The sequence below is a fragment of the Stigmatopora argus genome, chromosome 4 (genome assembly GCF_051989625.1).
Source record: "Stigmatopora argus isolate UIUO_Sarg chromosome 4, RoL_Sarg_1.0, whole genome shotgun sequence".
NCBI classification, from domain to species: Eukaryota; Metazoa; Chordata; class Actinopteri; order Syngnathiformes; family Syngnathidae; genus Stigmatopora; species Stigmatopora argus.
Genome location: NC_135390.1, coordinates 9,239,768 through 9,267,634, shown reverse-complemented (window position 1 = coordinate 9,267,634; position 27,867 = coordinate 9,239,768). Strand labels below are relative to the sequence as shown.

The 27,867-nt window shown below is 39.3% G+C and overlaps 3 protein-coding genes across 3 annotated transcripts in view; 1 reads left to right on the top strand and 2 right to left on the bottom strand.

Moving 5' to 3' along the window:
• Positions 1-12,907, bottom strand: part of nbeal2 (neurobeachin-like 2) — a 55,844-nt gene extending 42,937 nt beyond the window's left edge. Inside the window, exons 1-2 of the mRNA XM_077598025.1 lie at positions 12,768-12,907; positions 3,498-3,895 (exon numbers count right to left, since the gene is read on the bottom strand). Of these exons, the coding sequence (XP_077454151.1) occupies positions 3,498-3,548 (51 nt within the window). The 5' untranslated portion in view covers positions 3,549-3,895; positions 12,768-12,907. The remainder of the gene's footprint in view (positions 1-3,497; positions 3,896-12,767) is intronic.
• ccdc12 (coiled-coil domain containing 12) lies at positions 6,552-12,066 on the top strand. The gene is made up of 7 exons (XM_077598027.1): positions 6,552-6,686; positions 8,525-8,601; positions 11,242-11,321; positions 11,436-11,497; positions 11,567-11,601; positions 11,678-11,754; positions 11,831-12,066. Exons 1-7 carry the CDS (start codon positions 6,603-6,605, stop codon positions 11,908-11,910), a joined length of 495 nt encoding a protein of 164 aa, XP_077454153.1. The 5' UTR covers positions 6,552-6,602; the 3' UTR covers positions 11,911-12,066.
• LOC144072751 (kinesin-like protein KIFC3) lies at positions 12,058-25,683 on the bottom strand. Its single transcript, XM_077598026.1, has 20 exons — positions 25,339-25,683; positions 25,115-25,234; positions 24,808-24,901; positions 24,166-24,308; positions 23,843-24,089; positions 20,916-21,088; positions 20,779-20,844; positions 20,451-20,588; positions 20,183-20,380; positions 18,972-19,145; positions 18,533-18,680; positions 18,328-18,458; positions 17,191-17,302; positions 16,928-17,109; positions 16,738-16,842; positions 15,811-15,941; positions 15,619-15,739; positions 15,273-15,402; positions 14,918-15,147; positions 12,058-13,390 (listed from the first exon to the last, which is right to left on the bottom strand). Exons 2-20 carry the CDS (start codon positions 25,211-25,213, stop codon positions 13,265-13,267), a joined length of 2,748 nt encoding a protein of 915 aa, XP_077454152.1. The 5' UTR covers positions 25,214-25,234; positions 25,339-25,683; the 3' UTR covers positions 12,058-13,264.
• Positions 25,684-27,867: the final 2,184 nt, after the last annotated feature.

Genomic DNA, 27,867 nt, shown 5'->3' with positions numbered 1-27,867 from the left:
TTATGATAAAAGAGGTGTTTGTGGACTAAAAAATGTTTTATCTTTATGTCTGAATTTCTCTGTGCAACTTCCCACTCATTTTGCTATGCCAGGTGTTTATTATTTTCTATTTCAACTTCCCAAATAAAAACAACACTTCCAATATCCAAAAAGATTAAGGGTATTTAGATCCTGACTCGGTAAATTGACATTTTAAAACTGGACGCACAAATTATCCAAGAGTAAAAAGTCACTTTTCTATTGATCTCACCAAATTGACTACAATAACCACTTTAGTAGTAAAAGTAAGTAAAATTACTTGTCTTTTGCCTTATTCCACTTGAGCACCCTTTTCATACTTTGACAGGCCTGAAAAGACGTTCTTGAAATTATGTTCGAATTGCACAGAGGTTGTTCAAAACGAATGACCTAGTGGATGACAAGTCATCATCCTTGTCGAGACAGCAACACTTTGGCTAGATCTGCTGCGGTAAGAGAAGCTGCTCCCCCACTTAGTCAGAACTGGGTAAAAAAAAATCATCTTGTTTTCTTCTGCCCTCAGGCAATGATTCAGATTGCTACAACAACACATTAACTACTAATAATATCTACAGCCAATTTGTCATTCCCCATCAAGATAAGACATGTCATGAATGAAAGCTAGTATTACTTTAATTCAAGTTAAAGCATTGGAACACTGTAATCTGACTCACAAATAGAAACCCAATTTTAATAGCAAGCAAAAAACGGTGTATTCAAACAATAAATAAGATATATTGGGGTGGGGGGCTCGCACTTTTTCAGCATGTAAGCTACTAAAGAAATGATCATGCCCATATATTAATTTATTCTTACTGAGTTGGATGGCGTGGGCGGCCCGGTGGGGCTAGTGGTTAGCGCGTCGGCCTCACAGCTCTGGGGTCCTGTGTTCAAATCCACGTCACGTCCACCTGTGTGGAGTTTGCATGTTCTTCCCGGGCCTTTGTGGGTTTCCTCCGGGTACTCCGGTTTCCTCCCACGTTCCAAAAACATGCATGGTAGGCTGATTGGACACTCTAAATTGCCCCTAGGTATGGGTGTGAATTTGCATGGTTGGCTGTCTCCTTGTGCCCTGCGATCGGCTGGCCGCCGATTCAGGATGTCCCCCGCTTCTGGCCCGGAGACAGCTGGGATTAGCTCCAGCACCCCCCGAGACCTTAGTGAGGATAAAGCGGTTCAGAAAATGAGATGAGATGGCAAATTGAAGCAAATAATTGCAGCACAGGTTTGAAGTGTCCAGGATAAATGTATCACTTAAGGAGCTGCTGTCACAGCTTGTTTATGTTGGGAGAGGCTGTATTTCCGACACATCCCAAACCGATTTCTGATCAGGGACATCCCTAGTTTTTTGCTTTTTATTCCCAAAATGTAAACATTAGCTATTAAACTTGATTCATCGGTTTAAACTGCAACATATTTTGCATGGATGATATTTGCCGTCAACAATGATAGACATAGAAACCCCTGTAACTAAACTAATGATCTAACTGTTGCCTGAACCACACGCAGACATTTCACAAACATGTCAACTCATTTTAAAAGTTCAGATCAGGTTTTGGAACTGTCATAATAATTGCTTTGAATGCATGAATCAACGTGGGAAAAATGTCAGACAAAAAATTTAAGGTAGGTTTGTTTGTTCGGACATAATTGAGTATTAGGAAAAGATGTTTTTACAATGTGTTTTGATAAAACCCTTTAAGTAGTAAAATATTGAGCTGAGAGTGAAAGGGCACATTTCATTTTTAAAATGGACAGGATAAAAAGGGTACTTTGTTTACCTGTATGCAAAAAGGTGTCCAATAATTAAATTTCAATGCCAAAGACAGTAAATTATGCTAATTTTAAAGGTTTATCTTAATAGTACATATGAATATAACTAACCAGCATTTAATTAAGAAATTATATTAAAATGATTTTTACTGATGATCATTTTTCATTAAAAAATGATGTCAGACAATATATAGGGAATTCCACAACAATATTGGAGTTCTGATTATTATTGAGATATTGTTCACAAATTCGCCAGAGCAACAATTTAAAAAAACATATTTGCTTCTGAAATTGAATTATAATTATCCACTGTTATGAAAAGGACTGCCTACTTTAGCTGTATTAGCAGTAGTATTCATAGTAATCAAAGCAGTCAGATCAGAGGTGCATGTCACAACCACCTTGACTGTTTCTAAACATATACTTCTCTTTAAAAAAAAATTAAAAAAGAAGTTACAGCCATAGCAAAAAAATGCAGGCAAGGCAGGGTCTGGGCCGCAGTTGGGACCCCCTCGTTCAGGGCTTTGAGAGATTAGAATTTTGTGAGGGGGTAGATGCTGCAATAACTTGGGAACCACTGATTTAGGGTTTTCATTAAACATAATGTACATAGTACACATAGTTGGAATGTGGGAGGAAGCCAGAGAACGCAGAGAAAATCCAGACAAGCACGGCGAGTACATGAAAATTCTAAAGAAGAGTGACAGTTCAGATTGAAAACCCCAAACTTCAGAATTTTAAGTCATGTGCACTAAACCAGTGGTTCTTAACCTGGGTTCGATGAGTCGGTCTCAGGGGTTCGGTGGAGCTTCTGCCACGGAAGTCAAGACACATCGACTCATCATATCTATTCACGATAACATGCCCCACTTGACCATTACTGGCTGCAGATGATCACTTGACATTGCTTGGCCAATCAGTGCTGCGAGGAATTTATATATCTTGAATTTGAAAAAAAAATCTCATTTTATTTCACTCTATATTAAGGTTTGGTGGATACGCATATGAAACTGGTGGGGTTCGGTGAATGCACATTTGAAACTGGTGGAGTTCGGTAGCTCCAACAAGGTTAAGAACCATTGCACTAAACACTTGCCAACAGTACTACATGAAGCATTTGTAAGCATGGTCTTAAATAAAAGTGTCAGTTAAAACAGACTTGTCATTGTAAATATTAAATGTATGCATTGCTTGTATAAGAAATTGACTTTGCTGGAATGATTTTTTTTAATTTGCTGTAGTAATAAAACATTATACTAAATACAATACTTAAATACCATAAGCTAAAACACGGGACTAGAGGGGCGTGGCTACAAGAAGCAGGAAGTACCTGCCCAGTTCTAGTTTACACCTGTATTTACAGTTTAAGCACTGTAAATTGAAAAAAGACATTGAGTAAAGCTGTTGAAAATAATAATAAAAACAGTTTAAGACTCATTTGACGTCTCAGCTTAAAAGTCAAACGATCCCACCAATGGAATTCTTAAATGGGGAAGCTAACGTGCAAACAGTGGAGTTACTTCCGCTTATGAACCGTCTGTGACACAGACAGGAGTCACAGCGCACCTGAAAAACTAAAGTAACGTCTTTTTCTTTTAGTTATTGTTTTTAAACAATGAACGTTGACCAAATAAGCACGGAACTGCAGTAGGGGGGCCACAACGACAACAACAGGTGTCCCCGTCAGGTGTAACAACGTCCCTCACCTTAGTGTAGTACAACATCCACAGCTCGTACAGCTTTTCCTTCGATGCCATTGTTCATTAACTCCCGTCGGCGTTGAATTAAAAACTCCGAGAAGCCAAAATGGTCAACAACGAGCCCGGAGCTGCTTCAACTTGCTTGCGATGAGGACGCGGAGCGCTCCTGCCGTGAACCATTCCTGCCCCATTCGTCCTTAATTCATTAATCTGGCAACAACAAAAAAGTACGGGCATGCGGCTCGGCTTAGAAACTTCTCAAGAGTTGTTCTGAAATTGGCGCAGGACCTGGTCACGGTGGGATTAATGTGGAACTAGCGCGAGCAGGAACCGATAATGCGTGGAAATACTGCGTCGAGAGGAACTCCCATGTCCGCGTTAACAGGCGAGTGCCTGCACAGTAGCTGCTTCCGAGAGAGAGAGAGAGAGAAAGAGAGAGAGGGAGGGAGAGAGAGAGAGAGGGGGGTCATGATAACGATTATCTCACAATGTAAGGCTATACAACAATGATCTATACATTCATTCATTCATTTTCTGAACCGCTTTATCCTCACAAGGCTCGCAGGGGGTGCTTGAGCATATCCCAGCTGAGTTTCCGGCACGAGGCGGGGGACACCCTGAATCAGTGGCCAGCCGATCTCAAGGCACAAGGAGAGGATGAAACACAGGAAATAATCTACAATCTTCATTTGAATTTCATCACTAAACAGAAAGTTGGCACTCATCATTTACTTTCTTGGGCCACACAAAATGATGCGGCAGGCCAAATGCAAGGGCCGACTAGAAATTCTTCCACTTTCATTTGTGAACCAGAGAATCAGAATCAGGCAAAAAAAAAGACTACGTAATCCATTATGACACAGACGAACAATCGCTGCAAGCCGTCCAAGTCAAATTGGAATGGACATAGAAAATACCTCAACTTTGCCTAAAACGGATTTTATGTCTATAGCTAGCAATGGCAGTTAACGAGTTAAATATATCCATCCATTCATTCTCTGAACCATGTATCCTCACAAGCGTCGCGGGGAGTTTAGAATATGTGCTACAATGTTATTTTTGAACAATTTGTTGTTATTAGTTTTTCACTTCTAAAACTATTTTACTGTGACTTCTCCATACAAGGAAGTGCAGCGTTTTACAAGCATTGTTACTACCCATCTTATTCTTACCACACACAACATGCAATGATTTCAGGGTTTTGCACCAGGACAGCGATGGCCTTTCTTATCAGCCTGATAACTTTACCATGCCAGTCGTTGAGGCTCCTCCCTCAAAGAGCCTGGATGCCACTAATGAGTCATTGAGGCTCCTCCCTCAAAGAGACTTAATGCCACAATTGAGTCATTGAATATCCTACTCCTAAACCCAGCCCGTAAACCAAGTTTAAGTTTGAGCGGTCTTGTTTTGTATTTTTTTGTCTGCGATTGGCTGGCAACCAATTCAGGGTGTCGCCCCACCTATACTCAAAGTTGCCTGGGATAGGCTCCGGCACCCCCACAACCCTTGTAAGTGTAAGCGAAATGGAAAATGAATGAAACTGACTAATAATAATGTGTATGCGTAACACAATACATTAGAAAACATTGCAGGATGTCAAACATAGAAAGCATCTTTATGAACATCAATAATCTCAATATTTATAATATATGTCGTACATGAATTAATATTCATCATTCATTTATCTTCCGTACTGGTCGCCAGTTAGCCGGAGGCTACATTAAAAGAAAAAAGACCATTCACAGTCAGAATCACTCCAACCACAAATGGAAATCAAGCCCGCGCCTGCCTCCTCTGAGGTCAGTCAAGTGAACCACTTCACCATCGGGCGGCTAAGATCATGAACTAACAATAAACTCATATTTGTCAGTGAAGCTTGCAGTTTTCTCATTTAACACAGAGAACACCAACCAAATAACAAATTGGTGACTAATAAGTCAGGAAACAGGTGGCTTGCGGATGCTATAAATAATTAAACAGATATGGGGAGAAAACTACTAAAAATTTGATTTGGTTTGCTCCTTACTAAAAGGAAATATAAACAATGCTTGGACCTAACATCACAGTAAAAAATCATTACACTATAATATAAGGTTAAAATGGGATTTATAATGAATATGTACTTAATAAATGAGAAAGTATACCTAATCTCCTAACAAAAATCATTATTGATGCAACTTCATTTGAATTGAATTTTGGCATATAAACTCACTATGGTGACAATGTTATTTAATGAATATTTACTGCGTGTACAAAATATACATTTTCAGCAAATATACTAATAGATAGGAAACTTGTTACCATGTTTTAACTTAAACCTTACCTACATTTCAGTAATCAACAATTATGTTCCAGATTGGATAAACTGTAGTTCCCTGCTGATGGCCTACATTCCGGACTAGTGGTTGGAAAGGGCCTCTCTGCCCTATATGTGGCTCTTACGTTATGGTATGCAAATTATTTAATCAGCATACAGAACCATACCTCCAGTTTCCCAAGCACCTCATATACTATTGGTACTGTGAAATGTGAATACATATGCTTATTGATTTTAAGTAGCCCTGTGTGGTCATCTTAGGCATCCGAGTTTCTCTTAATGTGCGCAAAATGAATAATTACTACTTATCTATGTCGATTACGACATATTTATTATGTTGACTACCTATTTATTTATTACTGATTATTTACTTATTGTTATTATTTATAAATTATTTATGTTGTTTGTTGTTGTGTTGACTACTTATTACTTTTATTGTTTATGTATTATTCATTTATTATTTTTATTATTTATTGATTATTAATTTGTCTGTTTTGTTGTTGTTATTTGTGCACTTTGTGCTGAAGCTTTCAACGTCATTATACTTTTATAATGACAATAAAAACATTCAATTCAATTCAATTCAATAATTGATGTTTGGATACTTGTTGAATCGTAAAATTGACAAACAATCTTGTTGTTTGTGAATGTATTGATATTGTGTAGAACCCAAGCAAGGTAATACATATATAATATATAAAAAGGTGATCAATTGCTCGTCATTCGATTACATCACACTAACCTAGGTTTTATAATGGAACACAGAAGTACCGATTGGCGTGGAGAGGCTAAACATGGAGAAGAATATCGGGTCCCTCCAGGAACAAGCCTTGAAGCGAAAAGAAAGATTGAAAGCGTTGAGGGTCAAGCAGTTTCATGTAAGTACAGCTACAAGTCGGGCGAACTCAAATTTAGTGTTAAAATAATAATCATATTTTGTTTCGAAGTTATTTGTGCTAATATTGGCCTGATGCTAGCTAGCTTGAGCTAACTGCTAACAGATCGGCCAGACATTCGTGAACCTTTCAGTCGCGGTAAATATTAAATAGTGGATCGGAATCGTTTAAAATATGATTTTTTTAAATGTACTATTTTTTTCCCAAGTGGAACTCTTTGGCTCCCGTTGGCGGCAATGATCTCTGCATACCCCTCAGTCAATAGTAATTGGACGTCTATCATATTGGATTTATGTTTTTATATCTCATCTCATTTTCTGAACCGCTTTATCCTTACTATGGTCTCGGGTGGTGCTGGAGCCTATCCCAGCTGACTTCGGAGCGGAGGCGGGGGACACCCTGTATCGTTGGCCAGCCGATCGCAGGGCACAAGCAGATGGACAGCCATTCACACTCATCCATACCTAAGGACAATTTAGTGTCCAATCAGCCTACCATGCACGTCTTTGGAATGGGGGAAAACATGCAAACTCCACATGTACAAAAAAGTTTTCCTACATTGATTTAATTGTTGATGGAGAGCCACTGTTTAAGCCTAAAAAAAATTTAATCTAGCGTTAAAGCTAGTTTAGAATGCAACAGACAGAATTTAGGCATCATTTAATATCTTTGTGTTGGCTATGTTCAATGAGAGCCAATGAGCTAAATGAGTGCAATAAAATTGGTTAACTTGTCTTGAAAAATGTCAAATTTTTGGTGCAAAAATCAAAGTTTTTAGGCCATATCATTCACCCCTAACGTAAATGAGGGGGGAAAACAGGTATAAAATAAGATTTTGATTGTGGTTTCAGACCCACAGCTTTTAAAAACATACAGTCAGGCTTGTCAAAAGTGTTGGGACATGGCCTGAGGCTTACTGCTCACTTTTGCAGTGGAGCCTGTTTCCTATATGTACAGCAGATGCCACTGAGGAGGTACAATATGGAGGAAACTGACTTTGCAAGCCAAGTTTTGATGAAGCACTGTTGACATTCCTGGCTTTCCTTTTGTACTCCCCACGAAGAATGAGTCAGAGCTGTGAATTGTTGTAGCATGTGGACAGGAAACGTCTTCAGGAAAATGCATGTTGGGTGGGATTTGATATCCTTTGTTACAAGTTGTTCTTGTTCCAGGGTTTGTGCAAGCTTGTTATTTGTGTACTTTGTCGCAATTTGGGATTGCCATTGATTGAGATGCAGCTGCAACTCTCAGTGATGCCAGCCATCTATATTTTGGGATTTTTAGCGATCATAACGGATTAATCAGGCTAAGATCGCAACACCATTGTTGCAAGGTTAACAAAATTCTGCTTGATTTGTTTTGTCTATGGCTTTGATGAATGTGCGTCTTGAGCACTTAATTGGAACAGTATAACAGTTACGGGTATGCTCCTACAAAATATGCTAAAAGGTTATTTAGCAAAACCATAATTTATACATAAGGCGCAGTGGATATGGCGCATCGTCAATTTGGGGGGAAAATCAACTATTTTAAGCATGTTTAATAGTCAGAAAAATATGGTAAACTTTGCAATCATTATTGAACTTGTCACACTAATATCCCTAATTCAGTACAAGAATTTGCATATTTTTATGCATGCACCAAGCTGTATTTATTTATTTGACTGCATTTGATTTCTTTTATGTGTTGCCATTTGTGTTAATTGCTGCTGACAAATATTACCTGTTTGCTACAAAACACTTCACACACATTTTAAGCAATATCACCTTTCTTTTTTCAGCTCACATATTAAATGTTGTTGTATTTATCCACTTCGACAGGGGCGAGAGCAAGAAGATGGCGAGCCAGAGCACAAAAAAGCCAATTTGGAAGAAGAGGTCCCAGAGCATAGACACAAGTTAGTTCTTCACATACCTTTTTGCTCCTGTCTTTTAAGATCAATTATTTGTTAGATGGCCACGCCGCACGGAAGTGGAAGTAATCTGAAGGAACATCACAACATTTATCTGCCACTCATCTCAACACCAATTATTGGTGACCTATTGCAAGATGTTTACTCTGGCTGCTATCACATCCTGCTGTTATTAACTGCTCAAATATCCTGCAGCTTGGTGTCATTTGGTATGCACAAGCAGACATCTTTCCTGTCCTACAAGAGCTTTTCCATTGTTTATATTTAATGAATGCGAGGTGACGACACCAAGGGAGGCCCACTGTATTTCTCCCGGTCCATCAGAACAAATCGTACGCACAGGGGAATATGCGTTTGGGTTTATATTGATGTACCGTTAGGTAATTTACATGCTTTATGCGACTGTCTTTATCGCCATATTAAAAATTTAATGTTAGCAATGATTGAACGATTATAAAGGCTGTAGTTTTGTATATAAAAAAAATCAATTTTGACTGGGAAGTCAGTGATTACTGCCAGTCTTCTCAGTCAAAAGGGATTGGTTGTCATACAATATAATATTCAGAGAATAATGAATATGAATATAGAGAAATTAAACGAGATGAAAATTGAACGTTAAAATATAGATTCTATTATTACAAGATTCAAATTGTGAAAGTCATTTTGTTGCTTATTTTTCTCTAACATGAACCGGAAGTTGTTTAGTTTCTAGGGCATCAACTTTTGCTGACGTGTGAGCACAATTTCTTTTTGCGTAATATTAGATTGAAGTAATATTTGGAGAAAAGTCATAAAATTCTGAGATTAAAAACATGACATGACTTATTTTTGCATCACTCGAACCGGAAGTTTTGCGTACCTTTGGCTCCCTTCCATACCACACTGTCCTGATGTACTATCAGTAGATGTGTAGACACACTAGTGTAATAGGAAATGTGCAAGTGCACTGTAAAGCCTTTAAGCATTCAGCAAGGAGACTAGGGTGACTTAAAGTGCTGGTGTTCTAAGGAGGGAAGTGTTTATTTTTCTCTGGAAAAAATATTTAAACATTTAGTATTTCTTTCAGATATTAATCCCTAAAACTAATTCCTAAAACATTTTAGCGATCGTTTTTGTTTAGCCGCTGCTGTCAGGTCAAACGTCATACCAATATTTGGTATACAATCCATTTTGACTGGGAGAGACTGTCAGCTTACAATCCCCGACAGCTCTCACAGTCAAACAGGTTGTCTAAGACTGTCAATGGCAGCATCAGGTACTTTCCTCGTTATTAGGACAAACATTAATTTAGGACAGAGGGCATTTTATGTGACAAAATGTAGTGCTGCATTTGACCGTGACTGGTAGATGCTGGGTTTCAGCCTAAAGAACATGTTAATTTAATAACAAAAATATTCATTCAAATTATCCATGAAAGATGATATATTTTTAAAGTACATTTTCCTACACATTAATGTTGGATTGAATGCTTTTATTCAAGTATAATGATATTTAAAGGTTCACCACAATGTGCACAAATAACAACAAACTAACATAAAAATAAATAATCAATAAGTTAAAAAAAATAATTCATCAACTGTTTCTGTTTGTTATTTGTACACTTCCCGGCTTAGTTATGTTGTTGACTACTTATATAATAATAATCGGACATATGCTTTGTCGAGTCAATGATGATGACAAAGCCTATGTCCGATTATTATTATTATAAGTAGTCAACAACATAACTAAGCCGGGAAGTGCACAAATAACAAACAGAAATAATAATAAAAAAAATGTAGTCAGCATAATAAATAAGTAGTAGTCAATATGAGTAGTAGTCACATAAGTAGGTACAGAAGTGACTAAAATGATTAGCAGTCTATGGAGTTTTAGTGCAGTACAAGATAAGCCTTGTTTTCAAATTAGATGTTGGAAAAAAACTTGTGGACTTCAGCCAAATATAGTTGATCTCCCGTTGGGTCTTCAATAGAGAATTTAGATCGGAGGATAAAAGTAAGTAAGATCAGTGAACATGACCAGCATCCCTGCTTATTGCCATACAAGGCACAACTCTGTCTGCAGAGGAGGCATAGAGGGGTGATAAATGTGTCATTTACGTGCCCCCCACTAGCTTGTTCACAAGCTGAGATAAGTGTCTTCTTGTTCCACCCACGGCCAGACGGTGCGTACCTTAAGAGCTCCCGGACCCTGTGAGGCCGTCTAGCCGAGCCTGCCAAGAATCCCCCTATAAGGGGACATGATGACTTCAGTAATTAGAATGTCAAGGAATGTCTTCCTTGGCCACTTGTTGTCTATCCCCACGAGCAGGTGGGACACATTAGCGAGATGGGTTCACAGAGAGGGGGGGAAAGGACCACTCTATTCCTTAGCCATCAGTCAATTGACAGGCAGCCATACAGGGCTACAGATTGTCTCTTTTTCTTTTTGCCTACTGCTTCTAGCCTGCACCCACCTGCTGGATTCTTGAAGGCTGCTCAAGCAAATGTTTCCTAACTGTTGTAGACCTTGGAGAAGCAGACCTATATAAATAAAACATGGAAAAAGTTGATTGGGTGTGGCATCCCCTCAGGACAGAAGTGTCGTAGTAGTAGTGGAATATTATCTCACAGTCCTTTTTCTGCTCAGGGATTTGAAGTTGAGAAACTACACTCCTGAGGATGACGAGTTAAAGGAGAGGCAGCTCCCCAAAGCCAAACCTGCTTCAGGTTTGTACTTCATCTTTTAGACAAGCGTAATGTGTCCACAAAGAATTTACAGTTATTACAATTGAATATTTATAATTAGATTTGGATTGATGAGATGTTTATCTGTTTTTTCAGTGGAGGATAAAGTCAAAGACCAGTTAAAGGCAGCCAATCCAGAACCCATCATTGAAGAAGTGGTGTGTATTCTTTTTTTTTTTGTGGAAACAAAACGGTTTGTAAAACGATGCCTAATTTTGTTTCCCCAGGATTTAGCTAATCTGGCCCCAAGGAAACCAGACTGGTAAAACTTTGGTTTATTACTTTGGTATGATTAAAGGTATATTCTGTGATTGAAACAATTGTGGTCTTGGATCTAGGGATCTCAAGCGGGATGTAGCGAAGAAACTGGAGAAATTGGCAAGGAGAACACAAAGGGCCATTGCTGAACTTATTCGTGAGCATGACTTTAAATCAAGCAAAACCTTAAAATCTTCTAAAATATTATTATTAATTTAAGTTTTTGTTTCCAGGGGATCGTTTGGGATTCAATGAGGAGCTGCCAGCTGGAGTGGAGGGAGAGCCACCAGCAGAACAGGAAGATGAAGACTGATTTGGAGAGAAAAGACATATTGTCATGACCTTCTGTTTTTTGTATCATTTGGTACGGTCTGTAAATATGGTTGAAATATAAACAACCATGATAATCTTTTATATTTGTTGCGGTATGATGTTTTAAATAAAAGTATGCAACTTTTTGTTTTTCAAATCCTTGTCTTTTATTCATTTACTGAGCATCACTTTGTGAATACATCATATTGATTAGGAAAACTCTAATTATGAAGTGACCACTAAGGATCATTAACTCATTGCCTGCCATTGACAACAATGGACGGTCATTTAATTTAAACTGGGAGCAGTGAGACTTTAAATGTTTTAGTATCACTCCATCCCAACGTCAAGCTTCGTCCATAGCAGTCAATGAGTTAAACTGTATTTCTGCTACATGTGAATCAAATATAAAGGTCAGTACACTTGAACAGTAATGGGAGACAACAGAAAAATATTTTCTTTTACATGACATTCGCTAGTGATACTATCTACTGCCAGCACCGTTAAACCGTTTCTCTTAAAGTGCAACTTTGAACTTCCAATTCGACCCCAAACGACCTCATTGAGGACCTTTTGCACTTTGCACTTACAATAAGGCCACCTGCACACTTGCTCTTGCTTTTCTTAAATGGCAATGAAATAATGCTCTTAAAAGAAGCAAAGCATCAAGTCACTTCCATCAGATAGCACATAAACAAACTATAGTTCTATATTCAAGTATAAGTGCTGTTATGTATACATGTTTGCACTACTACAAAGTACATTGGAAAAATATGTCAACCACTAGAGAATGCGTAAAGGGAGTTGTAAACAAATGCTGATGAATGGTGGCAAAATACTTCAATTTGTAGTACTTACAAAGAAAGTGACACCACGGTGGCTTGAGGAAGCACAAAAGTATGCCTGGTGTAGGCAGACATTGCTTTGGCACTCAGTGTGAAGGTACAGTATGAATAAATAAGTAAATACTTGCATGCGCTCAATGTGGTGAAGGGTGTTCACTTGGCCATGTCAGTGTCTGACAGATGTAGTTAGCCCTTGAGCAGGATATCTGATGGTTGTTTATGTAAGGCAGGGGTGGCCAAACTATTTCATTAAGGGCCGCAGTGGGTGTGGGTTTTCATTCCAACCCATAAAGAGGACACCTTTTAATCAATCTGGTGTGCTTCAGGTGCAATCAGTGGATTGCAGTCAGGTGTTTCTTGTTTTCTGCAGAAATCTCATTGGTTAAAGTGCCTTTGCTGGATCGGTTGCAACAAAAACCTGCACCCACAGCGGCCCTAGAGGACCGGTTTGCCCACCCCTGATGTAAGGGAACAATGAGTGTTTTTGCGTGGCAACGGAAAATCGCTGCTTCAGTCGCAATGCCCGCTGCCCGATTCGATCTTCCTGGCCGCAGGACCGAGCTCCACCTTGCACACCCGCTGGGCAAACTTAAGTGAGCAGAGGGTCTCACCGGCATTGCTGTCCAGAGAAGACACCTTTAAAAAAAGAAGGGACAATTAGAGGGGGAAATACTAAGCAATAAGCCAAAATCTGAAAGATTTCCAAAAAAATTGAAGCAGATTTAGCCAAAATGTTCATTTTGAGAAATATGCCATAAATGGTCATCACTCATTTATTGTGTGTAAAGAGAATAAATCAACCTCACATGTGTACCTATTTGGAGGATTTTGAGTCTTTGATGGTAATTGTATGCTTGTTCTGGGAATGTGGGAGGGTACTGAGTACCCAGAGAAACCCCACACAGGCACTGGAGAAGATGCAAATTCTAGCCTGAGATTTTAACCCAGCGACCCCTCAACAGTATGGCTGCCACAATTAAATGACAACTAATTAATCAAATTAAAATAGCAACCTGTATTTTGAGAGTCAATTAATTGGTTACATGACATTGTAGACTTAAAAACTGTCCAAACCCGCTTCATTATAGCTTCATAATAGTAATCATTGTCATTGTTTAGAATTCAGTTTTTAGGTTACCATTTATATTCTATATTTAAAATTACAAAAGAGTAAAAACAGTGAATGTTCTTTTAGAATCATTTCAGGGACAGTGATCACTTCAGTGGGCATGTATTAAAGAGTTATTAGTTTAACTCATACATTCGATTACTTCCAGCCCCACCCAGTTATAATGGATTGGACGCCTATTGCTGTCAATGGCAGCCAGAGAAGTAAGCTATATGACTTCACAAGAAATATATAAAATAATACAAAATTAAAAAAAAAAAAATCTGATATAAAATACAGCAGCCACATCATGTTTTAATTTGTGTATTTATTTTCTTTTTTGTTTGTTTTGTCAGTTTTTCTAAATGTTATTTTATCTAGAATTAGCTATAATTTCTTTTGCTACTCATGTTTTTTTTATTTACAGGATTGCCATTTTATTTATGTATTTATAATTATTTAAATATTTTTTTTCCTAAAATGGATTCGTCAATTAATATACTCATTTTTGTAAAAAAAATATATATACGTATATATACACATATATACGTATATATATATGTATGTATATATATATATGTATGTGTATATATATATATGTATATATATATATATTTTTTTTTTGCCCCTCGCAAAATACATGCTGGCAACACTAATACTAATTGGATGTCAAATGGGGTCCTATATGACTGTAGTAAAAACGTTTCAAAATCAAAGTTCTTGCATTAAGGATGAAATAATTTTTAGTTTCCATATAAAAATCAATTTTAATAATGTGTGAGATGTGTAGTCCTTGATGAATGGAGCCTTAGTGTGTTTGAAATCACCGTCATCTAAATCCCCCAGAATGTATAGCCCACAGTTATATCACACTAAATATTTTCCAATTAATCTATAAACCGATGAGTTGATCATTTCAAAAATCAGTGAATCAATCAAAACAATTGTTTGAGGTAGCCGTACTTGACGGGTAACTACATGTACTTACTATCCGGTCCAGTCTGCTCCCTAGCACAAAAACAGTTCTTTGTTTTTCAAAAGCATTCTCTACCTACCTGTACCACCATGGCTGTTTTGCTGCCTTTTCCCAGAGAGTCCTGCAACAAGTACGTAAGGCGAGAGTTCCTGAAGGGGATGTGAGTCTGTCGCGCTCTTAGAGCCTGGATGACGTCCCCGAGAGCCAACAACGAACGATTTATATTCTGAGCCTCCTTCAGCCTCTCGCCCTCCGCACCTGACTTCCATACCCGCTCCGATCCCGCCAGATCAACCAGGTTCAACTTGCCTATAAATAAGTGAAAGAAAATGCCAGTGATGCTAAAATGACCTTGTCATCTGCCACTTTGGGGGAAAATGCCAAATTGTTTTAATTATACAGTAGGTATTTCTAGAGATGTCAGGGCAACTGACCGGTGGTTTTGGAGCCGGTGGCGAGGTCCGTGCCCTGAACTGTGATGCAGAGAAGAGCATGAGAGCGGGAACTGTGCTGGTTCATCTGAGTGCCAAATGTGATTCGGTTCCTGCGGGCCATGGCTAAAATCTGGACACAAACAAATTTCATATTTTAAAATTAATAATTCATTGGCTGCCATTGACGGCAATAGATATCCAAACCATTTTAGATACGCATATGTACTCAAAATAAATACGATTATTGATGTATACATTAGGACTTCCCTAATCACAAAAGCCCTCTGACAAAAACCAAACCCAAATGAGTTTGGCACATCTATGAGTAGTAAAAAAAATCTGTCACCTTCTTGATATGTTGAAAGCTCTTGACCTCGATGACCCTGAGGCCTGGCACGTGCAGCTGCCCTGTTCCGTCTGGGTTGATTTTGATGTCCAGTTTCTCTCCATCCTTACTCAGTAGATCCCTAACAGCCAAATAATGTCTTTATTCAACAGTCATAACTCTTATCATTCTCCTTTCTGGACGTATCGGTACCTTAGCACCTCGTTGTAGATCTCCACGGAGCTGACAGTGACAGTGTAAGACCACATGTCCTTTCGTTCCTCTATTTCATTGAAGAGGTGTTTCAGGGCCCTCTGGTTGATACCTGGGTTCTCCACACTGCCCTGAAGAGAAAAAAAGACTGTGTTCATTTGATGAAATGGTAGTGAGCAATGGATATGTACAGGAAAAAGATCATGTTTACTACAGCATGTAGAAGGTTTTTCAGTAGTCCAGTTCAAAAAGGCAACTCCATGAATTACCAACAATTACCAGTAACATATTTGAAACAATCAAAAGGATGTTTAACAAGGAAGTTAAGTCACAAGAGGCTTACTGAAAAATACTTTCTTGTGTTTTGTTTTTAAATCTGACTAATACATCAGCTTAAGTATTTCCACAATGAAAATGACTTAATATCGAAATTACATTTCAATTGTTTTTTGGGAAAATATTTTCTAATTCATTGAAATGAACTACTGATGGAAATGAATGATATCCTAATTTATTAATTGGCACTCTGAAGTATATTGTTAACGCTATAGGATAACTGTTAAAGTAATTTTACCAAAGCAAAAAATATATAAATGCTAGCCAAAAATGGTGGTTGTTTTTAATTTCTTATTTTCTGAAAGAGTTGAAATAAGACTAAATATGACTACAATACAATTAGACAAATGATACGTACAGTACTCTAACACATTATAATCAGTTTCCAATTATAAGATCAAGAGTTAATTGTCTTTTGAATGGCAGTGAATATTTAAGGAACATCTTACAATCCTCAGAGTGCATTAGGGATATAATTTAAAAAAATGAAGCAAGTTTATACATTTATTGAGCTCTGACAGTACACCTAAACACAAAAGAGTAGAACACAAAAAGTGGCATCTTTTTGCTTAGAACCTACAACATCATTACCTCCATAGTGTAGGTTTTCCCAGAGCCAGTCTGTCCATATGCAAATATGCACACGTGGTAACCGTCGATAGATGAGGTCACAAGAGGTTCAATTTCCTGAAAGACCTTAAAACGGCAAAGTGCAAGTTGTATCACATTTTTTTATCAAAATCATTTTTTTCTTAACTGCAATATTTGTGTGTGCTCGGACCTCTTCCTGCGTAGCCTGAGGATGGAAGACCTTGTCTAGCTCAAAGTTGCGACCCTTTCCTTTACTCATCACAGTCAGAGAAGACTCGTTATCGGGGTCCGTGGTGACCACCACGGACGTGTCCTCCTCACGTTGATCCTCTTTCAGCACAGGTTTCACACGGCACAGCACACGGATATTACCTAGAGGACGGAACACAACGAGATGATACATCACTTGGTCTGAGTAAAATGACCCATATTGTATTCTGCATCAGTGCACACCTTTTAGTTCCACAAGCTGCTCATGCAACTTCCTGCGTAGTGCCACCTCCTTTCGGTATTTCTCCAGGAGGTCTTTGTTGGCCTCCGACATTTCAAAGATTGCGGCTGAAACCTGGGAAACAAACCATGGTGACAGCATTATTTTTGTGCCTTTTGGGCAACGGTGAAGTGATGTATCGTTACACCTCTAGACTTAATCCACTTTTTAATGGTACCACTACCATGTAGTAGTTAAAGAAACCATCAGTAAGATAAGAAAAATACAATATGACAACACAAATTTAATACTCCATTTAGAAAAGTTGAGTATTATCAATTATATCATAAAGTACCGTATTTTTTTAGCTATAAGTCGCACCTGAGTATAAGTCACACCAGTCAAAGAAGACACAATGAAGAGGAAATATACTACTGTACAAGTCACACTGGTGTATAAGTTGTTTTTTTGGGAGGACAATTATTTTATCAGAAACCAAGAACAAATATGTAAAGGTAACAATAGTAAACTGGATAAGCATGGGCTCAACATAATAGTTTTTCAAACTATTCTAGCCTAAAAACACAACATAGTAGGCTGTCAGTGGTCACAAAGAAAAAAAAACATATACTATTAAGTCGTGCTTGAGTATTAGTCACAGGCCTAGCCAAACTCTGACAAAAGTGCACTTTATAGTCCATAAAATACGGTAATCAACCATTCAAATACACATCACACTGAGCAGAGATGCTGACTAGCAATGTGCTTGACTAGCAATGTTTTGTACCGTAACTGTAGGCAGCTACAGATGCTAGTTCAGCTGGGCTGAAAAATGTTTCAAGCAATCACTTGGAGGTTGTATATATGCTGATAAAACAGTCCTATTTCTCATACCATGTGAATTACTGTACATTGGTCAGCACTTTTGATTCTTGAGTCTTTGTGTAGACTGAAAGAACGGAACTGACGTGACAAATGTGACACAAATGACGCAATGTTTTGTACCGTAACTGATCGTAAAAACATCTAACACCTAACTGTACACATACTGGAAGAGGTGTGGCCAAGAGAATCTCTCCAAATTAGAGAGAAGTGGGGTGACAACATTTTGTGGAAGAAATATTTTAATTCTGGTTATAAATATAGACAGTAATGGTTACCTGTTTTTTTGCCTCCTTTATTGCCGCTCCGTAAAACTCTGAAAAGTTCCGTACTTGGCTCCTCAGACTGGCGTAGTCTGTTTTCATAGAGCGGAGAGCTGGAGGGAGGGCCGTCAGACGCTTCTGTAAACCTGAAAAAAATATATGGGGAATTGGCGTACTTGACCAATGTGAAAAGATTAAATGCATCTTATATACGACTGACTGAAGAACTGGTGCTGCAGATCCTCAAAATGTTCTGCTGAGCAGTTTGCAGCAGCCTTGACCGCCTCCTCCTTCCTTTCTTCCAAGTGTCCGATCTCCTTCAAGAGCTCTTGTCTCAGCAGTCCGATCTCCCGCTCATAAGCTGCAATCTATGAAAAGCCTAGTTATCCCTGACTTGCACATTTTCTCTAACAGAGTGCTACTTTAAGGTTAAATGTCATGGTTTTGAATTCTCAGGCAATACTGAGCTTCATTATAATTGTAAAGGCAAAATCTATGATGCCGTTGATGTACGTAGCACTAAATTTAGCTTTGGTTGGTGTACGTGAAGACACAGATCGAAATAATACTCAGTATTATCTAATTACATTTCGCGTATTGTATTTTACAATACCATACAGTACGCATACAGTCTACACCAAAATTGATGTGCTCTGTACCTTGTGCTGCAGATTACAGCTGTACTCGTCTGATTTGCGGATTTGTTCTTCCAGCTGCTTGCAGCGTTCATTCTGGTTGCATAACTTCTCGGACAGCAGCTCGTTCCTCTGTCTGGCTTTGGTCAGCTGCTTCATGGTGGCCGGGGACTCCACCTCAACGGTTTTGGTAACATACTGGGAGAAACAACAAATTATAGTTGTTTGAGATTTGAAGAAATGAGTCAAACAGAGGCCCATGAGCTAAATCTGGCCCATAGTGTAATTAAATTTGGCCTGTAAAATCAGACCAAATGTTGTATTCAAACTGGCCCACCAGTGTATACTATAGCGCCTGCACCACTTGTACTACTAAGCCCGAAAAAAGGATGGCTGCAAATCGCTGCCCAATTTTATTGGCCTGCAACAAATTATGAAAATATCATTGTATATGACCCACAAAATAATATTAAATATACAAGCTCTTAAATATAGTTTGCATGTTCTCCCCGGGCCTGCGTGGATTTCCTCCGGGTACTCCGGTTTCCTCCCACATTCCAAAAAGATGCATGGTAGGCTGATTGGACACTCTAAATTGCCCCTAGGTATGGGTGTGAGCGTGAAAGGTTGTTTGTCTCCTTGTGCCCTGCGATTGGCTGGCCACCGATTCAGGGTGTTCCCCACCTCTGGCCTGGAGTCAGCTGGGATAGGCTCCAGCACCCCCCATTACCCTAATGAGGATAAAGCGGTTCAGAAAATGAGATGAGATGAGATACATATATATGCATATGACAGCTGTCAAGGGATTACATTTTTTAATCGCGATTATTCACATTCAGCTCATATTCCGATTAATCATTTTTTTTCATATTTTAAATACAAAAGTGATTTTATATTTTGGGACGCAAAGGTGATTTCATATTTTGGAATATCCTTATACCTTTGGATTATGTTGTTTTTGGTAGCGCTTAACCCGCTTAATACACTGCCATTGACAGTTTTAGACATCAAATTTATTTCAACTGGAAAGACTTTCATTGAATAATCATCTTTCACTGCCACTGACTGCCATACACATCCAATCCAAATTGACAAGGGATTGGCAGCGATCGAACAATCGCTGCCAGCCCTTCCAGTTTAAATGGACGAGATGTCTATTGCCATCAATGGCAACAAATCAGTTAATACTTAAAACGTATTTTAAAAAAGCTTTCCACACCAGTTCGAATATGTACCTTTACCACAGGCTCTTTGCCCCTCTCTCTGTCCAACTCCAGTTGAAGCTCTCTCACTCTATCCTCTCGTCTTCTCAACTCCTCCCCTCTCCTCCACTCACTCCGTTCGCTTTGCTGTTCCAGTTGCGACAGCTGCTCAGCACGTTGCTGCAGGGAAGCCTCCAGCTGCTGCACGCGGCTTCTCAGATTCTCGTTTTCCTAAGGGAGAGTGTTGAAAATTGTTCAAAAATGGGGCATTGACGTCAACGGGAACAATGGCGCGTCCCACCTTGATGAGCATGTTGCTGGACTGTGAAGGAATGGTGCTGAGCTGCTGCAGGAGGCCTTGGGTAACAGTCAGGCTTTGCTTAAGAGTTTCGTTCTCTGCCGAGAGACACAAGACTCGTTTTTCTGAGTCTGTCGCCCCCTGTTAGTACATATGTTCAGAATCAGAGTGCATTTATCGTCATTGAGCAGAAGCGCAAATAAAATGGACACGACAGCTCAAATGGACAGTGGACCAGAATACGGTCATTAAAAATGAAAAATAACATAAAAATTGTGACATATCATCCTCAGGGTTGGCCATCCTGGCATTTAAATTTGATAGCACTTACAGTGGCAGTTTTGAGTCTGCACAGCTCCTCCTCACGTTCTTCAATTCCACTTTTAAGCTCATCGATCTGTGGAAGATATTATATTTATTTAGATACAATGAGATTTTACTTAACTTTTTATCTGGTGGTGTACCAACCTGCTGCTGAAAGGCCAGTATACGAGTGTGTCGGTCTCGGTCTTTCTGTTCTAACTGTGAACGTAGCAGATGCAATTCTCCTCTCAATTTGCTACGTTCCCCCTGCAGGCCGTACAGAGACTCCACCAGGCTGTGGACTCCGGCTTGAGCACCTGCGTCACTGCCACTCTCCCCTGAAATTACACAATTAGTCTTTAGCAGTGAAATCAGATTAAATCCCTTCATACATGTTTAAATGAGGTCAACCAGAAATAGCACAAAGTAATGTCTTGGATTTGATTATTGTTCAACCTTGAGCATTGGGAAGACGGGTACAAGGTTGTATAGTTTATCTCATCTCATTTTCTGAACCGCTTTATCCTCATTATGGTCGCAGGGGGTGCTGGAGCTAATCCCAGCTGTCTCCGGGCCAGAGGCGGGGGACATCCTGAATCGATGGCCAGCCAATCGCAGGGCACAAGGGGACAAATAACCATTCAGGCTCACACTCATACCTAGGGGCAATTTAGAGTGTCCAATCAGCCTACCATGAATGTTTTTGGAATGTGGGAGGAAACCGGAGTACCCGGAGGAAACCCACCCAGGCCCGGGAGAACATGCAAACTCGTGTATAGTTTATATGTTATCAATAATAAATGAATCTAAGAACCAATATTAATCATTTATGACAGTGATTAAAATATGTTTCTTTGTTTTATTATATAAGGAAGTGTAACCAATTCCTCTATCCTGTGTTGATAATTAAATGCATGTGTAATATTTATGAACATTACGGATGCATTTAACGCCTTTCCACACATCTTGTATTGAGTCAGTGATGCTAGCGTCATTACTGCTGCTGTATTTGCACTCTCCAGTGAGGCCAAACTTCTCACGTGTAGCCAAACAAAAGCGCAAATCCCGCAACAACAATCTCCCTGTATATCTTAAAAAGAATCTAATCATATTAATAACTACACCATAGATGTAGGCCAGAGATGCTTTGTCACCTCTGATCTTTAGATACAGGACACGCTAATGCTGCATTAGATTAGGTCTGCACTCTCATCATGATGCAGGTGTTAAGTCATGGAGCATCAAAAAGCTGTGCATTAGCAGTGCAAAAAACAACACTAAGTAAGTCCCAATATATGGCAAACTCCATTACATAAAGAGGCAATGGCCCATTTAATAGAATTTTGCATTATAAACAAAACAAAGAAAACTGCCTTACAACCCAAGGACACCAGCCACTGCATCTATTTTTAGCCCGACACGAGTACACGTGCCACCCTGCATGTGCTAGACTTATAAATTGGATTGGAGGAAAATGAAACTCTCAGATATAATTCATGAACGGGACTAAACCTCTTTTGACTTTACAAAAGAATTCCAATGACGAATAAAGTTTAACCTTGTCCTGTGTCTGATGAAGATATTATTCATGAGCTGGACATCATTCACAATAGTCCCTGCGGTGATATCACTTCTAGAGTCATGCACATGTGAACATAGTATAAATATGCATGCATCCACAGAGCTTAGAATTAGTCACAGGTCAAAGAACCATCTGCTCCAAGCTGACATGCACTATATACTCACACACAGCATTGATACCAGAGTCTTGTCTGTAACATCACGACTATGTTGTCTACGAACCAAGTTACATTTAGCATCTTTACACTGTAACCATCGTTTTTTTCCCTATAGCACAAGGTTCACAGATGATCTTGAGCCTATCCCTATTGACTTGGAGTGAGAGCTTGACAATTGATCTTAAAAGTCACACAAACATCCATTTTGAAATGAAACTATCATAGGTGTACCTAATTATTTGCCATTTGAGGAAATAATCAGATAATTGAGTCTCAATCCATTTAATTGTAGTATGGAGCCAAGCCTCACATATCTGCCTAATAAGTAAGTGGTTCATTGTTTAACTTTGGCCTTGCTGGGAGGGTTTTTTGCCTTATTTCCGTGCTTGCATGGGGTTTATTTTAGTTTCTTTGCAAATTCCAAAACCAGTGTTTAAGGTTCACTGAAGGATGTATAATTTGCTCTAGGTGTAAATGAGTGAACGGTTGTGTGAACCGTCATGGCTATATCTTGCCTCCTTCCCAAAGTCGCCTGAAGGAAAAGGTTTCTCATCAAGACCTTCCTAAGGAAAAATGCTATTGAACATTGGTTGGAAGCAGCTTCCATTTAATCTTTAAAAGCACCAATTGAATTGAATAGAATATAATGCTGCCCAGGGGAATTATGCCATAGTGCTGGCTTTCAATTTCATCTCGCCATAGCTCCTGCCATTGTGTTCCTCTCAAAGAGACAGACAACACCTTTATATTAGTGTGTATGTGCTTTGTTATTACTGCACTCATAAGTGGTATTATATTTTTGGGAGGTAAAACATTATACTTTTTTTATTTGCACACTTAAACACTTAGAGCAATGGTTTTGCACACGGAGGTCATTTATAGTAGGTGTGGTCTTTCACTTTAAGACTAAGTGACAAATGACTTATCGTCTTTCCGAATCATCTTATTTTCTGAACCACTTTATCCTCACTAACGTCGCGGAGGGTGCTGGAGCCTATCCCAGCTGACTTCGGGCCGGAGGCGGGGGACACCCTGAATTGGTGGCCAGCCAATCGCAGGGCACAAGGAGACAAATAACCATTCACGCTCACTCATACCTAGGGGCAATTTAGAGTGTCCAATCAGCCTACCATGAATGTTTTTGGAATGTGGGAGGAAACTAGAGTACCCAGAGAAAACCCACGCAGGCCAGGGGAGAACATGCAAACTCCACACAGGTGGACCGACCTGGATTTGAACCCAGGTCCCCCAATGTGAGGCCGATGTGCTAATCACTCATTATATAGAAATATACATTCACTTAAGCGCTACATTATTTCCCATCCTCCCTTCCATGCGGCAACCTTTTCTCACCGTCACTCTGCGGACTCAACTGCTGGCTGACAGCTTCCTCCAGGTTACAAATGATGCTCTTCTTGTCCTTGAGGCGTTGTCGGTAGGTGGCCCGCAGCGCTTTCATCTGTCGACGGTGCTGTACCCGGTGCCTCTTAAGCTGGACACGGTACTGTTCAGCCTGCTGCTGCAGTTGTTGGAAGTGAGAGTACTGCTCCAGAAAGCTCAGCAGGTGGGACATGACGGCCATCAGGGGGGACTCTCCCAACTGAACGCAAGTTTAGGGTTTTTACAAGTTTGCACATAGTTTGGGAAGGATTGCCTCATTTATGTCAAGCTCTTACCTTTCCTGTCGTCTCCCTCTGGCCTTGTGAGGTCCTCCTGTCAGACTCCTGCTTAAAGGATAAAAATGCTGCCAGAGGCGTGCATGCTGGGACTTCATATTGCTCGTCGTCGTCACTCGGTGACGTGTCATCACTGTCACTGTCTGAATCATTACGTTAGCAAAGAGTAAGCATAAAAAAGGTTCATACTATACGTATATATCCATTTGTCTAAGCCAGGGGTCAGGAACCTTTTTGACGAAGAGAGCCATAAACAATTCATATTTTCAAATGTTATTCCTTGTGAGCCATACTACGAATTTAAAAGTCAAAATACATACATGTAAACGAGTGCCTTTTCAATTTTTTTTGGGGAATTTCACCACTTTTAAAGTGGAAAAAAATGAATATTTTTTAAAAGATTCTTATGCTGTTGCTAATCAATGAGAGGGTGCATTCCAGAAGAGTCTACTGCAAAAAAAAGAAGATTAAAGCAAAAAAAAGAAGATTAAAGCAGTTCTAAATGTAATATCTCAGTTCTGTCAACAGCGATTTCCATATTTTAGCTCACAGGTTAGCAAAGAGCCAGATGCACCCATCAAAAGAGCCACATGTGGCTCCCGAGCCATAGGTTCCCTACTCCTGGTCTAAGTGAACACTTACTTGAGTCACTAAGGCTAGCACAGGCCTTCTTTCTTATTTTGGGGGTGTGGCCATCTTTCTTTCTGCCTGTTTCCATGGAAACAGGTCTTGGATCCTTAGCACAGCAAGACAAATGAGGGTCAGCTGGTGTGATGACAATGTTTACACATCGCGCATAGAGCCGCATGCATTTTTTTTCCATATGCCAGAAAGAAACTCCATTTTATCTGACAGGTTTATCCAATGAGTCATGCGTGATCCACCGACAAAATGCTAAATTGTGAGAGACACATGCAATTGGGGGTGGTTAAAATATGTCTAGACATACGTCTGTGGAAGCCCCACATGATGCCACCAAGTCTTCTTCCTCCTCCTTCTTGAAAACAGTGTAAAAGATGTAGACTAAAAGGGAGTAGAAGGCGTACATCTCTACGCTGTGCAACAGTTCCTGTGAATTCAAATCATATCATACAGCAGAGGAAATTTCACGGCAATGGAATGTTCTGCAATGACAACATTTAAATCCATTCCATTATGGTTCGGCTTCTTTACCTTCGCATATATGCTCTCCGGTCATTTGTATTCCGCTTTCACACTCGCATCCATGGCACGTCGTCGGAAAGCAGCTCCTTTTCTCATGGCACCAACAGCATCCCTGCGCTGTGCAGCCCATCTGACTCTTTTCTCCTCCTCCTCTGCACTCTTGGCCCATATAAAGGCTGCAGCTGCAATGAGCATGCTCAGTAAAGAGCTTCGGTCAGCTGCAATGGGGGATTGACAGGCATATTTCACTTGCTCGATGCAAAATGTACTCACTAATAGCAATGCTAACATTCAGAAAGCGATGCGGGTTATTTTATTATTTGTAAACATACGGAACAATTTCACGCCCGAATGCAAATGATGGCAAAAAGCATTAACGACTGTGCCTGAAAGAGAGAGAAAAAACATTAAATAATACAAATTGCTAATAGATAATGAAAATTATGTAGATACACATATAAATAAGTAGTTCACTGAAAAATAGGATGAACATAAATGGATATTGGATATACTCAAACTCTAAGCATCACTTAACTTTAGCAGATGAGACTAAAACAAACGTCACTGTCAAAAGGCCAAGTGGTCTTATATCCAAAGTCAAAAGTTTTGAGACTAATCACCAATAACTAGAATGAGAAAGTGTCTCAAAAAATTTGATTAAAGCTGCAAATTCACATTCTACAATTTTTTCAATGAAAAAAACAAGTTTGGGAGATCAAAGAATTAGATCAACATTTTCAAATCACTAACATTCCAACATATTTGTTGTTATGTACCTCATTATATATAGTTAGTTAATGTTAAATAAAAATAAAGGATATAGCCACTGATTTGGTACTATAGTAGCTCACTCAACTGACTTCTGCATGGGTTCAGTTCTTAAAGGGATAGGTAAGACCCGGCCTGAAATACCTTCATGTGACAATAATTTAATATAGAAATGAAAAATGTGACCTCTGATAGGAATAAAAAAAGATGCAGCATATTTTATTATTTGCAAACAGTCTTAAAAAAAAACCCACACTGATTATGACAGCAACCATTGCTGTGCCAACTTACACAGTGACGTCAGTTATACCCATGTACGTCAACACTATCAGACACACCACAGGTTCCTGTGAGAATGAGTATAGATGACATCACAATGATGGGTAGGAAATTCGAGGTACTGCCATTTGATTGGCTGAAGTTATACTAGCAGTGATAAAATGTTTTCCTCTTTGTTGGATCAAAACTTCCTGAAAATAATGGCTTTAAAACAAATGTTTTTCTTATCAGAAAAGTGAAATTCAGCTTTTTCCCAATTTATTAAACAAGTTTGTTTTGCTGACATTCACATGTTGTCTGTCCCTTGAGTAGCAGGGTGACTCTGACAGTTTTATTTTTTTTGCTCTTTGTGTCTAACCTGTTCGACACACCTGTACTAAGTAGTAATAAGCACATAAAATAAATGGCTGTAGCTGAGATTGGAAACATGATCCTCAGAAGGGGCAGGCATGCTAACTGCTCGAGGGAGCGCTATCCATTTATGTAATACATAAGGGCAAAAAAATGGAACTAACAGGATGTTGACTAAAATCCAATACAAGATTAGGTTTGATCTCAGGAGGTGGTTCCACTCTATTGCTGTGGATACAATCACACCTTTTATTCCCCCTTTTATAAAGCAATTAACTATAAACCATACCCCAAATGCTTTTGTGGGCATGAAAGAATCATGTCAAATTTCAACAAAACCCTACAAGTGATATCGGTCAGTCACAACATCTAATAGAAACTTGTCCAGGGACCGTGTTACGGTCCAACAGCCTACAGACATGAAACCCTTCAAAAGCCGCTTGATGGTTCCCTCGCTGACACCCGGAGAGTTAAACCAGGCAAAAACCTGTGATCCAGAAAAAGGGGCTAACAGTACTGGCAGGCTGATTGTCACACTGGTCAGGGCCCCGACTGGATTTCCTGCAAGCAGGCACACCAAGAGGCTACAGGACAAGGAGGCCAGGCCCATGCAGCGATTCAAGACCACCGAGGTATCTGCTGAGAGACTGCCCCAAAATCCCAGCAGTAGGAAAGAGCCACAAAGGAGAATGCATGCTGTGATGCGATCTTCACTGAGCCACAAAAAATGGAAGGCAAGGAGGGAAGGAGCCAGAATGTCTCCAGCTAATTCTGCCTCTTTCTGCAGGGAAGTTAGCCGTGTGCTCGAGAAAGGTAATGTATTAAGTCCTGCTGAAATTCCTACTAGGAAGAAGCCAACTGAGGGAGCCCTGTGGCGCTGCAGAGGATATAAGAAGGAAAAAAAACAGGTGAAACTCCTCAAATGATACATTATTTCTACTAAACTGTAGGCCACATGCACCGCAAATTAATGTGAGTTTATTCATAATTTATTCACTTGAGCTACCTACCTTGAACAGTTTATATGAAGAGAAAAAAGCTGAGGAACATAAAGTTATGTTGGATAATAATATCAGCAAAGTGAGCGCCATGAACCCAAAATACAAATTACTAATGATTTAACAACAAATCCTGTTTAAA

What these genes read in the sequence shown, in the direction of transcription:
- ccdc12 (XM_077598027.1), top strand. Translation starts at nt 6,603, where the DNA reads ATGGAGAAGAATATCGGGTCCCTCCAGGAACAAGCCTTGAAGCGAAAA. An exon ending in CAAAGCCAAACCTGCTTCAG is followed by an intron (nt 11,322 to 11,435) that starts GTTTGTACTTCA and finishes CTGTTTTTTCAG; the next exon opens with TGGAGGATAAAGTCAAAGAC. An exon ending in GGCCATTGCTGAACTTATTC is followed by an intron (nt 11,755 to 11,830) that starts GTGAGCATGACT and finishes TTTTGTTTCCAG; the next exon opens with GGGATCGTTTGGGATTCAAT.
- LOC144072751 (XM_077598026.1), bottom strand. Translation starts at nt 25,213, where the DNA reads ATGTACGCCTTCTACTCCCTTTTAGTCTACATCTTTTACACTGTTTTC. An exon ending in GCAGCTTGTGGAACTAAAAG is followed by an intron (nt 17,110 to 17,190) that starts GTGTGCACTGAT and finishes TCCGTCCTCTAG; the next exon opens with GTAATATCCGTGTGCTGTGC. An exon ending in CACCGGCTCCAAAACCACCG is followed by an intron (nt 15,148 to 15,272) that starts GTCAGTTGCCCT and finishes ACTTATTTATAG; the next exon opens with GCAAGTTGAACCTGGTTGAT.